The sequence below is a fragment of the Ranitomeya variabilis genome, chromosome 7 (assembly GCF_051348905.1).
Source record: "Ranitomeya variabilis isolate aRanVar5 chromosome 7, aRanVar5.hap1, whole genome shotgun sequence".
NCBI lineage: Eukaryota > Metazoa > Chordata > Amphibia > Anura > Dendrobatidae > Ranitomeya > Ranitomeya variabilis.
The window spans coordinates 148,400,244-148,417,503 of NC_135238.1; the positions used below are offsets into that span (position 1 = coordinate 148,400,244).

At 46.0% G+C, this 17,260-nt stretch overlaps 1 protein-coding gene across 2 annotated transcripts in view; it reads right to left on the bottom strand.

Annotated features, from left to right (window-relative positions):
• The window catches only part of NBEAL1 (neurobeachin like 1), a 266,607-nt gene that overhangs the window by 115,322 nt on the left and 134,025 nt on the right, over positions 1-17,260 (bottom strand). For both annotated transcript variants that reach the window (XM_077272013.1, XM_077272014.1), the window contains 6 exons: positions 11,687-11,819; positions 10,874-11,002; positions 10,405-10,705; positions 9,731-9,816; positions 8,750-8,839; positions 257-425 (listed from right to left, as the gene is read on the bottom strand). In XM_077272013.1, the coding sequence (XP_077128128.1) occupies positions 257-425; positions 8,750-8,839; positions 9,731-9,816; positions 10,405-10,705; positions 10,874-11,002; positions 11,687-11,819 (908 nt within the window). The remainder of the gene's footprint in view (positions 1-256; positions 426-8,749; positions 8,840-9,730; positions 9,817-10,404; positions 10,706-10,873; positions 11,003-11,686; positions 11,820-17,260) is intronic.

Below are 17,260 nucleotides of genomic sequence, written 5' to 3' on the forward strand. Positions count from 1 at the left end.
ATACTACATACTACGTGGCTGGGCAATATACTACGTGGCTCTGTGCTGTATACTACGTGGCTCTGTGCTGTATACTACGTGGGCTGGGCAATACACTACGTGGCTGTGCTATATACTACGTGGGCAATACACTACGTGGCTGTGCTATATACTACGTGGACATGCATATTCTAGAATACCCGATGCGTTAGAATCGGGCCACCATCTAGTACAAAGATAAATGCACAATAAGTACGGTAATTGTAAAAAATAATACCTGAAGCTTTTGTTGAAGAGAGAACAACAAAATCTCCCTCTGTAGGTGTCAACAGCTCTGGGGGAAGACTAATACTTTCAGATCGGTCAGAGGCGAACTCATTTAAACAGCCAATCTGCTCCAACAGCGGAAATAATGTGTTTAGTCCACCAATGCAGTTGATCATGTCCTGAAATAGAAATATAGTGTATTCATATTAATAAGGATGTAAATGTTTAGTCACTTGTAACGCTCACAATTTTCTTTTAGCTAACAGAACAATGACAGAATTCTAGTTTTTCACAAATCTCTACACTTCTCTCCTTAACATTAGTGAGCTGACTTTACAACAATTTAGTAACAACTCTCTGTGGCTGCCATCCATATCTAACTACAGGCAAGTTGTAATTATTATTCCAGACTCAAACTTATAACAATATTGCTGAGCGTGAGCACTTTGCCGAAATAATGGCATTTTTCAGAATCTATCTTTACACACCCATGTCCTTGAAAACCTGACATTTCAGTAGCTGTGTACAGTAAAATCACAGCATCACAAGTTAAAATAGAAAACTTAGAATAGAGAGATATAAAAATGTCAGTTACAAATATAATTATTACAGTGCTTCTGTAGCTTACTGTACATGTGATTATTAATAAATACATTTCTGAAAAAAATGGTGCAGGATCCCCTGAAATTGTATTAACCAGCAGAGGGAAAGCAGAAAGCTGGGGGCAGATGTTTATAGCCTGGGAACAGGGTAATAAGAATGAAGCTTCCAGGGCTATTAATATCAGCTCACGGATATATACTTAGCCTTTACTGGTTATTAAAATGTACTCTAAGGAGAGCAAGATATTATCATGTTTTAAAGGAGGCATGAACTCGTCTGACACAGAGGTAATACTATCACTTTACAAAACATTACCGATACCTCATCGGCAATATGCAGTTAAGCTCTGGGCACCAGTTTAGATAAAGGATGCCTTGGAGTTAGAAAAGGTACAAAGCTGTGGCTAATTCAACGAAAATTAGTTACTGAAACTACCCTACGTACATCTACCATTACACTGTATTTGATTCTATATGTATATTCTTTGTTTTCTACTTGATTGCATCTAATAAAATGAAAAAAACATTTGCTGAATGGGACTGTCAGCACAGAATGACTGCTCAAACTAAGTCCTGCCGATCAGTGCTTCATGGCGGGACCAATCACTTACATACACCTTCCCACCTGCTCGTTTCCCCTCTGTCTCTATCCCCTCTTCTATAATTGACACCTCTGGCTTCATAAAGCAAGAGAAGGAAGGAGATAGATGGAAACCAAGCAGGTAGTAAGGTGTATATAAATGATTGGATTGGTCTCACCATAAAGCACTGAGTGCCTGTGCGGATAGAGTACCTGTAATAAAAATTGATCTGACTGAAAAAAAAAAAAAAGATACAAAAAGCAGACAGAAAACTGATAAGGGATATAGAGGATCTTGGTTATTAAGAAGGATTAGAATAATTACATTTATATAATCTTGAGGAGAGACGTTTAAGGGGAGACCTGATCGATTTATGAAAGTACATACAGGGCCAAAACAAAGTATGGTCAAAAGTAGTGATAAGCGAGGATACTTGTTGCTCGGATTTTCCTGAGCACGCTCGGCTGTCCTCCGAGTATTTGTAGTGATCGGAGATTTCGTTTTTGTCGCCTCAGCTGCATGATTTGCAACTGCTGGACAGGCTGAATACATGTGGGAATCCCCTAACAAACAGGCAACCCCCACATGTATTCAGGCTGTCTAGCAGTCGCAAATCATGCAGCTGAGGCGACGAAAATGAAATCTCCGAGCACGCAAAAATACTCGGAGGACACACGAGCGCGCTCGAGAAAACCCTAGTAACGAGCATACTCGCTCATCACTAGTCAAAAGATGTTTCATGTCAAAGCCCCCTTAAAAGACAAAGGGGCAGTACCTCTATTTGGAAAAAAGGAGATTTTTGTGTACTCACCGTAAAATCTTTTTCTCCGAGCTACTCATTGGGGGACACAGGACCATGGGTGTTATGCTGCTGCCACTAGGAGGACACTAAGTAGACAGAAAGATTAACTCCTCCTCTGCAGTATACACCCCTTCACTGGATACAATTTCAACCAGTTCGGTAGTAAAGCAGTAGGAGCATGAACAAAGACAACTATGTCAAAACCAAGAAGTAACAACAAGCCAAAAAAATAGGCTAACAGGGTGGGTGCTGTGTCCCCCAATGAGTAGCTCGGAGAAAAAGATTTTACGGTGAGTACACAAAAATCTCCTTTTCTCCTACGCCTCATTGGGGGACACAGGACCATGGGACGTACAAAAGCAGTCCCTGGGTGGGGAGCAATATGCTAATACCCCATGTACCACTGGCTTACGGCTTAAGGAACTGCCGCTTGCAGAATGAGCCTGCCAAGGGCGGCGTCTGCAGAAGAGATAGAATGAATGTGGTAATGCTTGGTAAAAGTGTGCAAACTGGACCACGTCGCAGCCTTGCAGACCTGCTGTGCTGACGCCTGGTGCCGAATGGCCCACGAGGCGCCCACCGACCGAGTAGAATGGGCCTTGAACCCAGCTGGGATAGGAACACCTTTGACACGATAGGATTCTTGAATGGCTGACCGAATCCATTTAGCCAGAGTGGCTTTCGAAGCGGGAGAACCCTTCCTGGGCCCCTCTGAAAGTACGAACAGGACGTCCGACGTGCGGAAGGGAGCCGTCCTCGAGACGTACCGACGAAGAGCCCTCACCACATCAAGAGTGTGTAGAGCCTTTTCGATGCGATGGACTGGTGCCGGGCAGAACGAAGGCAGAACAATCTCCTCATTGAGGTGGAAAGAAGAGACGACCTTGGGCAAAAAGGTGGGAGAGGTCCTCAATACCGCCTTGTCCGGATGAAAAATTAGAAAGGGAGGGCGGCAGGAGAGTGCAGCCAACTCCGAAACCCTTCTGATGGACGTAATGGCTACTAGGAAGACTACCTTCCAAGAAAGGAAGGTCAAGGAAATGTCTTGTAGCGGTTCGAAGGGAGCCTCCTGAAGAGCTCCGAGAACTAAATTAAGATCCCACGGATCCAAGGGCGATTTGTAGGGGGGCGCCACACGGGAAACTCCCTGGAAGAAAGTTTTCACCGGCAACCTATTGGCAATCTTCCGCTGGAAAAGGACTGAATGCCGAAACCTGACCCTTTAGGGAGCTAAGGGCAAGTCCCGACTCTAGTCCGGACTGAAGAAACTCCAGTATGGAAGGGATAGAAAATACCAGAGGAGATCGTCCCTGTGCATCGCACCATGAGAAAAAAATTCGCCAGGTACGGTGGTAACTGCGCATGGAAACAGGTTTCCTAGCTCTGATCATGGTGGAGGACACCTTGGGAGTGAAACCCGCTTGGCCTAGAATCCAGGATTCAACGGCCAAGCCGTCAAAGACAGGGCCCCTGAGTTCTGGTGGTAAATCGGGCCCTGTGAAAGATGATCCACGCGATCTGGAAGACGCCAGGGGACATCGGCTACCAGCTGAACCAGTTCTGCGTACCATGCCCGACGCGGCCAGTCTGGCGCGACGAGAATCACTGGTACCCCCTCTGCCCTGATCTTTTTGATGACCCTCGGTAGCAGGGGAAGAGGAGGAAAAATGTACGGGAGGCGGAATTGGCGCCAAGGCAAGACCAGGGAGTCTACTCCGAGGGCCCGTGGGTCGAGGGACCGAGCAAAGAACTGAGGAACCTCCTTGTTCATCCTGGAAGCCATGAGATCCACATCCGGGGTCCCCCAGCGATGGCAAATCTGCTGGAAGACCTCCGGGTGAAGGGACCACTCTCCGGAGGCGAGGCCCTGGCGGCTGAGGAAGTCCGCCGCCCAATTCTCCACACCTGGAATGTGGATCGCTGAGATGGGCGAATGGTTTGACTCCGCCCAATGAAGGATGTGAGAGACCTCGAGCATGGCCGTCCTGCTGCGGGTTCCGCCCTGACGGTTGATGTACGCCACGGCCGTGGCGTTGTCGGACTGGATTCTGACTGGGTGACCCGCCAGAAGGCGGTGAAACTGGAACAATGCTAGCCTGATCGCTCGAATCTCGAGGATATTGATGGCAAGGCGAGACTCTTGAGTGGACCACCGCCCCTGGGCTGTGTGATGGGTGAAGACCGCTCCCCAGCCTATGAGACTGGCATCGGTGGTCACCACCAGCCACCGTACTGGGAGAAAGGACCTTCCCTGGGTTAGGGAGGACTTCAGCGTCCACCACCTGAGGGTCTTCCTGACCCGTGGGGACAGGATGAATCGGCGGTCGAGGGAGGACGGGTTGCCGTCCCAAGCCGACAGTAGCGCATGCTGCAGGGGACGGAGGTGAAACTGCGCAAATGGGACCGCTTCCATGGCAGCTACCATCTGCCCGAGAACTCGCATGCTGGCACGAATGCAGTGGGAGACTGGACGGGAAAGACTCTGGGCTCCCTGCTGCAAGGCCAAGGCCTTGTCTTGAGGGAGTATGACCAGACCGCGGGAAGTGTCCAGTATCATCCCCAGGAAGGAGATTTGTTGAGCCGGAATTGGAAAAGATTTTTCGAAGTTTATCTTCCATCCCAGGCGAGAAAGAGTATCCAACCTGAGAACGACGGACTCTTCGCACGCTGGGTAGGAAGGACCCTTTATCAGTAGGTCGTCCAGGTACGGAATTACCACCACTCCCCTGGAATGAAGAATGGCCATGGCAGCCGCCATGACCTTCGTGAAGACTCTGGGAGCGGTGGCGAGACCGAAGGGCAAGGCCACAAATTGGAAGTGCTCCCCGCGAAAAGCGAAGCGGAGGAACTGCTGATGCGGAGGGAAGATCGGTATGTGCAGGTAGGCATCCTTGATGTCTATGGATGCCAGGAATTCTCCTTTTTCCATAGACGCGACCACAGAACGGAGGGATTCCATCCTGAAGTGTCGGATTTTTACGAATCTGTTTAGTAGCTTCAGGTCTAGGATCGGACGTAGAGATCCGTCCTTCTTTGGGACCACGAATAGATTCGAATAGAAACCCTTGAATCTTTGTTCTAGGGGGACCGGAATGATGACTCTGTCCCTTTGTAGTGCCCGTATTGCCTGGAGAAACGCTGTGGCCTTTGACCTTTGAGGGCAAGACTGGAAGAAGCGCGTGGGGGGGGGAGGAAAATTCTATTTTGTATCCGGTGGACACCAGTTCTCTGACCCACTCGTCGGAAACGACTGAGATCCAGGCTTGACGGAACAAGAGCAGACGTCCGCCTACTTTGTTGGTGCCCACCGGATGATGCAAGGAGTCATTGGGCGGAGGATCCATGGGATGTGGATCCCTTAGACCCGGGTGGTTTAGGCCTGGGTCTCCAGTTACGATTAGGTCTGTAAGAGACCTGGGTGCCTCGGCCACCGCGCGAACCTCGTCCTGATGCGGGGGTAGAGGATGTAGAAGACCAGTTGGTATTAGGCCGAAAAGGCCAAAATGGAGGTTGCTGTTGGTACCGAAAGGGCCGGGTAGGTTTTTGCTGGGGGAGAAATTTACTTTTCCCTCCGGTAGCATCCGAGATCATTTGGTCCAATTTTTCTCCAAATAACCGACCCGCCTGGTAAGGCAGGGCTGTTAGAGAACGCTTGGAAGCCGAATCTGCTCGCCAATCCCTGAGCCACAGGGCTCTCCTGATGGAGATTGCATTGGCGGTTGCCTGTGCAGCGCAATTGGCTGCGTCCATAGAGGCGTTGACTATGAAGTCTCCGGCCTGCGCTATCTGGGTAACCAGGATGCTGGCTTCAGGAGGTAAGTCACTGGCTTGGATGTTAGAGGAAAGAGTCTCGGTCCAAGAGACCATAGCCTTAGCCACCCAAGAGGCGGCGAAGGATGGGAAGAGAGACGCTCCTGTGGCCTCGAAGGCGGAACGAGCCAGATAATCAATCTGGCGATCGGAGGGGTTCTTAACAGAGGAACCGTCCGAAAGAGACAGGATGGTCTTGGACGCGAGGTGTGACACAGCAGGGTCCACTGAGGGAGACTGCAGCCAGTCCTTGACTAATTCCCGAGAAAAAGGGTATTTGGCCTCGATGGACTTTTGTCCCATAAAACGTTTATCTGGGCGATCCCTATGTTTTTGTACAATCTCCTTGAAGTGAGGGTGAGTGACAAAAACCTTTTGAACACGTTTAGTCCTTTTGAAAGACACCGCGTGTTCGGGTTCCGATACGGAGTAGTCACCTTCAGGGTCTGGTTGACCGCCTCGATGAGAGAGTCGAGAGACTCTTGTGAGGAGGGGGAGTCCTGAACGTAGGCAATGTCGGACTCATATTCAGAGTCATCCGAGTTTGGGGAAGGGGACCGGGAAGCAGAGCTTGCAGGTACTGAAGGGCCCGCTAGCTCATGGTCAGGGGATGAAACGTGAACACGTTTTCTAGAGCCCCGGGTAGAAAGTGACCGGATACGTCCCCTGCTGGTAGACGGATCCATACCGTCGTCTGAATCCTCCACGGTCCGACCTGGAGAGCGGCCCCGGAGGGAGTCAATTGCCCTGGCTAGGGAAGCCACAGATCGTGACAGAGAGGCTGCCCACTCAGGGGGGCTAGGCTCTACAGGGTCGACGGCTGCGGCATCGGCAACAGTACCGGCGGCGGCAAGAAGCGGCTGCACAGGGGGCGAGACACAATCTGCACACAAAGGGCTAGTGTGGGCTCGGGGCAGGGCCGCATTGCAAGTGGCACATACAGTGAAAAACACTGTGTGCTTCTTGTTACCCTTTTTTGTCTCCTTGGATTGAGACATAGTGCCTTTGGAGACAGAGCGGGCAGTATACGCAGGGAAGGGGTAAGCTTTCTTGAAGCAGCTTACCCACGGTCCTGTCTGTGTCCCCAGAGAGAGATATGGCGGTTCTTTGTCCAGGAATTCTCCTTGGAGCGCTGTAGAAGCGTGGGCTCCATGCAGAGGGAGAGAGGAAACATGGCCCCCGAGATTTGGAGGGCGCTTCTCGTCCCAGACGAGAAGCGCCGATGCAGGGGGCGGAGCTACGGCCATGGGAGGAGAATTTACCCACTGCGGCCTACTCCGGCTGAGAAGCCGGGGACTAAATTTTTGGGGCCTGCCGGCGATGTGCGGCGGCGGCCGCGACGGAGCGCCGCCGAGCACCACCGACCCCCGGTCGGCGGCGCCTCTCCCTGGGGACCCGGACCGCATCGCTGCCGCAAACGGGGGAGCAGGGGAGAGTCTCCTGAAGGAGTACTTACAGCCGCAGTTGTCCCGGTTCTCACAGGTCTGCAGGGCGCTTCTGTGAGGTTGTGTACTCAATCCATGCACCCTGGATGGGGATGGAGAGGCCCCTGATGTATCCACGCTGCTTTGTTATAGCAAAGGGGGGCTGCGGCACAACATCCCCTCCGGACTGCATTCATCTTCCAGAGCACATTGCTCTATTGCAGGGTCCTGGAGGGGATTGGGGGAATTCGGGACCAAGGAGGAACCGTTGCCCCGGCGCAAGTTTTTCGTGCGCCATACGTCGCAGGAGAGGGACGGGGAGGTATACTCGCCGTGCTCGCCTGTTGTTGGTTCGGGGGAGAGTGGACCCTATGAAAAAAGGACCCGTCGCCCCCTTCACTCCGTTAAATAAAAAATTAAAAATTTACGTAAAATTAAAAATCAAAAATTAAAATAAAGTTGGGGTCTGAAAAAAAAGACCCAAGTGCCTCCTACAGACACTAAGCAAGAACTGGTTGAAATTGTATCCAGTGAAGGGGTGTATACTGCAGAGGAGGAGTTAATCTTTCTGTCTACTTAGTGTCCTCCTAGTGGCAGCAGCATAACACCCATGGTCCTGTGTCCCCCAATGAGGCGTAGGAGAAAATAAAAATTTGTTAGAGGAGACAAAGCTTACTGACCATGAGAACCATTAATCTGCTCAGGAGCTGGTCACAGTGGGAATGTGTGCTGGTTTTAATAAGGGCTTACAGGATTTTTTTTAGAAGAGAATAACAAATACTTATGTAAATATGTAACATTCTTGTCCTAAATGTAAATCCAGTGGATTAACTCTCAGGATCAATGAGGGAAAGATGTGCCATTTTATTACCACTGCGAAGTAAACTAACTTACGGATGGTGTAAACTTAGCAAAACAGACTAAAGATGCACCTGAATTACCAAAAAGCATACGTCAGTGACACAATTCTTCCATCTTAAGACGGTCATGTCTAATATTATGCTGACTAAAAATTACATGTTTAGTCATTTTATTGAGTGCACGAGCTTCTATTCCTTAGCTGGTCTTGGGTAGAATAGTTGCAGATAATTAAGTTTCCTGTAGCCATCCTTCTTAATTTCCTTCTATACAATAAAAGATAAAAAATGTAGGAAGCAGCTCAATTCCAAGCATGAGAGGCTGTGGAGAATCACTATTACTGCACAGGATACAAGGCACTAGGAAGTAAAGTAACACACTGATGTTTTTGAGCATGGCCAAATGCTACACTTTTCTATTAAATACCTTGATGTCCCAGTTAACAACTTTGTTCCCAGTCAATCGTCCATGATATTGGTTGGGTGATAAATCAAGGCAGATATGATTTCCGCAAGCCTAAACAAACAAATAAAATCCTTCAGAGGAAATATTCAATTATATTGATATTTCATAAAACTAGACTGCAAAAAGAAAAGCACTCATTAAATACAATTCTATAAAATTACTAATCTTGTAGTGTTAACAAGCTGACAGTCAGCCAATGAGGGAGCAAAAAGATTGTTCATGGCAGCATATTGTCCAATGTAAACAGCACTCACACTGCAGAGAACAATGATAGTGTATATGCAAAGAATCAATTAGTGATTGTTCTGTGCACATCAGAATAACAGTCGGCCTATCTAAACAGCCTCTAATTAGTTGATCAGCTGTTTTTTTACAACCACGGGTTAACCAGTGTACTTGAGTCCTCACTCCTATTAAATGTCTATACAATGCAGGCCCAGCACCTGTGTAAGCAGAGCTGGTTAGTATTGATTCACAGGACCCGGTCCATTGACCATATCAATAATCTGTGGCCACTGGACGGAAGCTCTGAAAACCACCTTTTACCTGATGGTATCCCCAGTTCTTTCATTGATCAGCCAGCCTGGCGTGCAGTCACATGTGGGTCACGCCACAATGATAACTTCATGCCAGACCAGCTAATCAAAAGAGGAGCTGAGGATGCGGTCAGGCAAGAGGCGGTTCACAGAGCTCCAATTCAGCAGCCACAGATCGCCGACATAGCCCATGTCTCACGTCAAAGTCATACCATCATTATAAATAGGTTTTAATTTGTATTTCTAAATTGTATGCTTCTAAACAGTGTAAGATAAACTAGGGACAGAAGTTGGGTACACAAGAATCATTCTACATGGCTTCATTCCACCATGATAGCCTGCACAGGAGGAAAGCCTAAATGAATAAACTATACGAGGAAAGTCACAGTAAAGGCTTCTTACTAACCTTTGGTGTATAATAAATAAGCAGTTTGCTGGGCAGGTCTGTTAGTTCAGTGTCCTGTGATTTCCAGGGGTTCAAGCTGTTTGGACCTAACAAGAGGTATACAGATACATAAATGCGGCTGTACAATGTAAAAGCAAATAATTACACCTCATTTAAAGAGGACCTGTCACTTGCTAAAAAAAAAAAATGGAATAAAATGCCTGATTCTGCCTTTTTGCAGTTCTGATCTGTGTCACGACATTACAGAGATAGTAATTTGTTATTCTTGAGTGTGATATGTGAAATCTCTGCTTTGCCGTCCAATTGGACATTTCTTCAGAGTTTTCCCTGGGGGTGTGCACTTTCATCCCTTCCTCACAGATGTGCTCATCACAGCTCAGCAGCGTCTGTGACTGCTAGATCAGCGGCAAAGCGGTGATTGGCAGCAGCCGGGAGCGAAGGGTTAAAGCGCACACCCCCAGAGAAGACTCGCCCAGTTGCACTATATGTGGAGATTTCACATAACATGCTCTAAAACAGATAAATGCGAATATCTCTGCGATAGAGTGACACAGCGCAAAATAGGTGAAAAATGCAAAATACAGGGGACCTCAGGGATTTTCACAAAGTATTTAACTCAATGGGGTTTTGAGCAACTAACAGGTCCTCTTTAAATATAACCACCACTCACTTACCAGCCAAGTACAAAGCCTTAATCTGATGTGCTTGCAATGCATCATGGAATATAAGAACAGATCCAAGTTGACCTTCAAGCGATGTTGGAGACCCCCATTCGCTATCTTGAGTCCCAGCTGAAATTAATTTGACAGATTCTGTCTTTCCTTGTAACCCACTTCTTGATGGTGAAGACAGAATGCCGCCCAGTGATGACCTACTCGTATTGCTTGGAGGAGACACAGGAGGATCTGCTATCTGTGATGGGGGCGGCGTATTGGTCTTTTGTCCAGCAGATCCAATGCAACAAGAAGTAAAAGGCTGAAAAATTTTTTTAAAAAAAGTCACATTTTGAGAATGGCGGCGATTATCCAAGAACAACTGTGTGCACCCTACATGCTTTCCCTTAACACATTCAGGCCAGCAACAAAGATTTTGAGCGGACTGTATAAAATCACAAATTATAAAGCAACATATTTATATCCTTACTTCACTCATAGCAGGAAACTTTAGGGGCGAAGTGATTTTCAGCTGTCCATTGACATAAATGTAGACATTGCTTTGTCCAAAAAATCCCAAAGACCTTCTTGCAGGTACATGGACAATGGCTATACTGTGCTGTTGAAGTAAATCACAATTAGTTAAAGGTTTCTGACAAAAAACACAAGTCAGGAGGAGGACTAGCTGCACTCAAAAATTCTTATAGGTTGCAAAAAGAGATTTTATTAAATATACACGAGATGTTCACTGCGAGGAAAAAAATAAGTGAAAACAAGACAACGTTTTGACCCTACCCCAGGTCTTTGTCAAACCTCACTTGAATAATAGAGAGCATCAATAGAAGACTGGTATAGATAGAAAGACAGAAGTCCCTTATGAGGCATATTTACTTTATGGAGTAGGATGCCGTCACAGCGTCCTACTCCATTAAGTATATATGTCCCAGAAGGGACTTCTGTCTTTCGATCTATACCAGCCTTCTATTGATTCTCTCTACTATTCAAGTGAGGTTTGACAAAAACCTGGGGTAGGGTCGAAACGTTGCCATGATTGCCTTGTTTTTTAATAAGATAAATATCTCTTTGCAACCTATAAGAATTTTTGAATGCGGCTGTTCCTCCTCCTGGTTATGGTCACTGGACTTAGTCCATGATCAGCCTGCACCTGCATATAAGCGGAGTGCACATCATTTACCCTGCACCAGTAAATTACTACTCTTTGATGCAAGCAGTATTTGCAGCCATTTGATGGAGTCAGAGTCCCATAATCTATCTAGGTGACAATATAATAAGTGCCGCTTACCCACAAGGAATCACAGAAGAAGTGATCTGGTAACTGAACAGTAGTGTACTCTTTCTTGGTGCACACCGCCACGACCAGGAAACCAGAGGAGGAGAGAAAGGCTTCAAATCCTGTGCCGCTGTTTGTAAAAAAGCTGAAACCAAAAGTGATGTAAACAACAACTGAACATCATAATGAAAGCTTTGCTGTAAAGTGCAATATAAGCGTTAAGCCCAAATACATTATTTCCCTGAAAATCATGAGATTATACAGACCACACAATAAAAGGTTTTGTACACCTTTGTGCAGATTTGTTGTATTACTCATTAGCTTCATACATGCAAATTCCTAAATCGCAATCAATAAAAAATGTTATACCATGTTGCTGCTGCAGAAATCTGTACATCTCTCAAAATGAGCTAGGCGCAAAATGTTACAAATCCACCAAAACTCCTGCTCCGTTCTAAGGCTATGTGCACACGTTCCAGATTTTTCAGGGTTTTTTTCAGCAGTTTTCCACTTAAACGCTTACATTATGCATCCCATCAATTTTAATGCATTCTGCAATTTTTGTGCACATGTTGCGTTTTTTTTTCCTGCAAAAAAAAAAGCATCGCAGAAAATTTTTTTCGCGGATTTGCCGCTATATTATTGCATTGGGAACCTCCGGAAAAATCAGCAAAAAAAAAAAAAAAACACGTGCAAAAACGTGAAAAAAAACGCGACCGGATTTCCGGCAAAAGTAGTCCAGATTTGTTCAGGAAATTCTGCTAAGTTTCCTGAACGTGGGCACATAGACCTAAGGCTCCCTCCTCCCTTCTGTCAATGTTAGAAACATTAGTAGGGAGGATGAGGATGTACAAACACCACAGTGTGGACAGGGGAGAAAGTATATGCTCCTATGTGACCCCATGTCACTGAATATTAAGGGTTTTTTTTATGTGGGGGGACAGTTAGAACTTCTGCTGCGGGGCCCCATGATTCCTCTGTAAGCCCCTGCCCACAAGGAAATACCCAATGCTCCGGTCATGTGATCTGAGTATTAAGATCTATTATTAAAATGTACTTTGCTCGTGGACCAACCCTTTTAAATTTGTTTCAATATGATTATACACTGTGTGCAGAATTATTAGGCAATCAATGTTCTAAATCAACCTAAAAGCCTCAAATATCAAAGCTTAATATTTTTGGAAGTTGGAGTGGGTTTTTTTTTTTTTTTTTTTTTTTTAGATATGGCATATTAGGAGGATATCTGTTTGTGCAGGTAACTATTATTGTGCAGAATTATTAGGCAACTTAATAAAAAACAAATATATTCCCATCTCACTTGTTTATTTTCACCAGGTAAACCAATATAACTGCACAAAATTTAGAAATAAACATTTCTGACATGCAAAAACAAAACCCCCAAAAATTAGTGACCAATATAGCGACCTTTCTTTATGATGACACTCAACAGCCTTCCATCCATAGATTCTGTCAGTTGCTTGATCTGTTTACGATCAACATTGCGTGCAGCAGCCACCACAGCCTCCCAGACACTGTTCCGAGAGGTGTACTGTTTTCCCTCCCTGTAGATCTCACATTTTATGAGGGACCACAGGTTCTCTATGGGGTTCAGATCAGGTGAACAAGGGGGCCATGTCATTTTTTCTTCTTGGAGACCTTTACTGGCCAGCCACGCTGTGGAGTAGTTGGAGGCATGTGATGGAGCATTGTCCTGCATGAAAATCATGTTTTTCTTGAACGATACCAACTTCTTCCTGTACCACTGCTTGAAGAAGTTGTCTTCCAGAAGCTGGCAGAAGGTCTGGGAGTTCAGTTTCACTCCATCCTCAACCCGAAAAGGTCCCACAAGTTCATCTTTGATGATACCAGCCCATACCAGTACCCCACCTCCACCTTGCTGGCGTCTGAGTCGGAGTGGAGCTCTCTGCCCTTTACTGATCCAGCCTCTGGCCCATCCATCTGGCCCATCAAGAGTCACTCTCATTTCATCAGTCCATAAAACCTTTGAAAAGTCAGTCTTAAGATATTTCTTGGCCCAGTCTTGACGTTTTATCTTATGTTTCTTGTTGAAAGGTGGTCGTTTTTCAGCCTCTTACATTGGCCATGTCCCTGAGTATCGCACACCTTGTGCTTTTTGTTACTCCAGTACGTTGCAGCTCTCAAATATGGCAAAACTGGTGGCAAATGGCATCTTGTCAGCTTCACGCTTGATTTTCCTCAATTCATGGGCAGTTATTTTGCGCAACACGCTTCTTGCGACCCTGTTGGCTATTTGCCATGAAACGCTTGATTGTTTGGTGATCACTAGTGTTGAGCATTCCGATACCGCAAGTATCGGGTATCGGCCGATATTTGCTGTATCGGAATTCCGATACCGAGATCCGATACTTTTGTGGTATCGGGTATCGGTATCGAAACAACATTAATGTAAAAATGTGTAAAAGAAAGAATTAAAATAAAAAATATTGCTATACTCACCTCTCCGACGCAGCCTGCACCTTACCGAGGGAAGCGGCAGCGTTCTTTGTTTAAAATTCGCGCTTTTCTTTCCTTACGTGAAGTCCCGGCTTTGTGATTGGTTGCGTCGCAGTCACATGGGCGACGCAACCAATCACAGCAAGCCGTGACGTAATTTCAGGTCCTTAAGGATTTTAAAATTACGTCCCGGCTTTGTGATTTGGTTGCGTCGCCCATGTGACTGCGACGCAACCAATCACAAGCCGTGACGTCACGGGAGGCTGGACACGCGCGCATTTTAAAATGCGCGCTTGTCCAGCCTCCCGTGACGTCCCGGCTTGTGATTGGTTGCGTCGCGATCAACCAATCACAAGCCGGGAGGCTGGACAAGCGCGCATTTTAAAATGCGCGCGTGTCCAGCCTCCCGGCTTGTGATTGGTTGACCGCGAAGCAACCAATCACAAGCCGGGACGTCACGGGAGGTTGGACGAGCGCGTATTTTAAAATGCGCGCGTGTCCAGCCTCCCGGCTTGTGATTGGTTGACCGCGAAGCAACCAATCACAAGCCGGGACGTCACGGGAGGTTGGACGAGCGCGCATTTTAAAATGCGCGCGTGTCCAGCCTCCCGGCTTGTGATTGGTTGACCGCGAAGCAACCAATCACAAGCCGGGACGTCACGGGAGGTTGGACGAGCGCGTATTTTAAAATGCGCGCGTGTCCAGCCTCCCGGCTTGTGATTGGTTGACCGCGAAGCAACCAATCACAAGCCGGGACGTCACGGGAGGTTGGACGAGCGCGCATTTTAAAATGCGCGCGTGTCCAGCCTCCCGGCTTGTGATTGGTTGACCGCGAAGCAACCAATCACAAGCCGGGACGTCACGGGAGGTTGGACGAGCGCGCATTTTAAAATGCGCGCGTGTCCAGCCTCCCGGCTTGTGATTGGTTGACCGCGAAGCAACCAATCACAAGCCGGGACGTAATTTTAAAATCCTGAAGGACCTGAAATTACGTCACGGCTTGCTGTGATTGGTTGCGTCGCCCATGTGACTGCGACGCAACCAATCACAACGCCGGAACGAAATTTTAAAATCCTGAAGGACCTGAAATTACGTCACGGCTTGCTGTGATTGGTTGCGTCCCGGCCACATGGGCGGCACGCGACCAATCACAAGCCGGGACTTCACGTAAAGGAAAGAAAAGCGCGAATTTTAAACAAAGAACGCTGCCGCTTCCCTCGGTAAGGTGCAGGCTGCGTCGGAGAGGTGAGTATATCAATATTTTTTATTTTAATTCTTTCTTTTACACATTAATATGGTTCCCAGGGCCTGAAGGAGAGTTTCCTCTCCTTCAGACCCTGGGAACCATCAGGGATACCGTCCGATACATGAGTCCCATTGACTTGTATTGGTATCGGGTATCGGTATCGGATTGGATCCGATACTTTGCCGGTATCGGCCGATACTTTCCGATACCGATACTTTCAAGTATCGGACGGTATCGCTCAACACTAGTGATCACGCTTCAAAGGATTGGCAATTTCAAGACTGCTGCATCCCTCTGCAAGACATCTCACAATTTTGGACTTTAAAGAGCCCGCCAAATCTCTCTTCTGACCCATTTTGCCAAAGGAAAGGAAGTTGGCTAATAATTACGCACACCTTATATAGGGTGTTGATGTCATTAGACAACACCCCTCCTCATTAGAGATGCACATCACCTGATTTACTTAATTGGTAGTTGGCTCTCAAGCCTGAGCAGCTTGGAGTAGGACAATATGTATAAAAAGTATCATGTGGTCAAAATACAACTTGCCTAATAATTCTGCACACAGTGTATTTAAAAAGGAAAAATAAGTATCAAGGTTGGCCCGTGACTTTTGGCCCTCTGTGTATTTCAGTTTGACGTCCCTGATCTAGATGAAATATCTGCATGGAAAACACATGGCAGATGAGGTTTCATGTAGATAAATGTAGAGTAATGCAGCTAGGCCTGAGTAATTCAACTGCTGCATATACATTAACGAAAATCTACCAGGGAGTACAGAACAGGAGAGCGACTTTGTTATTCTGGTCACAAGTAAGCCAAGTAGCAGTACTCAATGTCAGGCAGCAGCTTCAAAACCAAATAAGATTTTAGGATGTAATTTTAGTATGTAAAAAAAAAAAGAAGATACAATTCTATGATCCCAAAGTATTATTATAACCCCTCTATAAATGGGATCTAGTATTGGGCTACAATTTTAAACAGGATATTCTGAAACCAGAGTTAATTCAAATGCAGCAATTAGATTATTACATGGTAAGCTTCTCCTCTAATGAGAGGTTTGGAAAAGTTGGGCTTGTTCAGTTTATAATATTTATTAAAAAAAACACCCCACCGAGGTGACCTCGTTTATATGTATAAATACACGTGATCAATACAAAAGCATTGGCACATGGTTTATTCCTTCCTTCAAAGTTGTCGACAGTCTTTAATTTTTACAAATTTTTTTTTTTTTTTTTTTTTTTTTTTTTTTAAACTGAGCTGCTCTCGAATAGTCACTTTTCCACCAAATCTGGAACAGTTTCTTTTATTTTTTCTGTGCGGTTCAGGCTTAAAAATATGCCCCTGATAATAAAGATGCAAATTCTCCCTCAACCAACAGTGAACACACCACAGAACTGCAGACATTAAAGATAAAAAGCAATAACAATCGCAGAGAAGTCATGGGGTACAGGCTCAGTTGGTTTAAGGCAGATCAATATAACTAGGGGGCACAACTTTGCAATGGATGGGAACAAAAAAAAACAAACAAAAAAAACAAAACTGTGAAAGGCCTCTTTATGGACACGTTCATTTAGAAATTACAGTAAATGCAAGCTAACAGAATTTTCCTAATGGTGTGGAGAAAAAAAAAAAAAAGCTACGGTATTTTAGAGACCAGAGATGGTGATCCACAAACAATAGCATACTGTATATATAAAAAAAGTTCATGTAAAAAGGTTGAACGCTCCAAAAACTAACATCTTGGCCTAAATAAAGTTTTGCCTGTGGTTTCATTACATATTCAGCAACTACGAAAGTGTTACAATTAATAAAGGAAAGAAATATATCTTGGTACCGTGTTAGCCAGTAGATAGAAAAATATT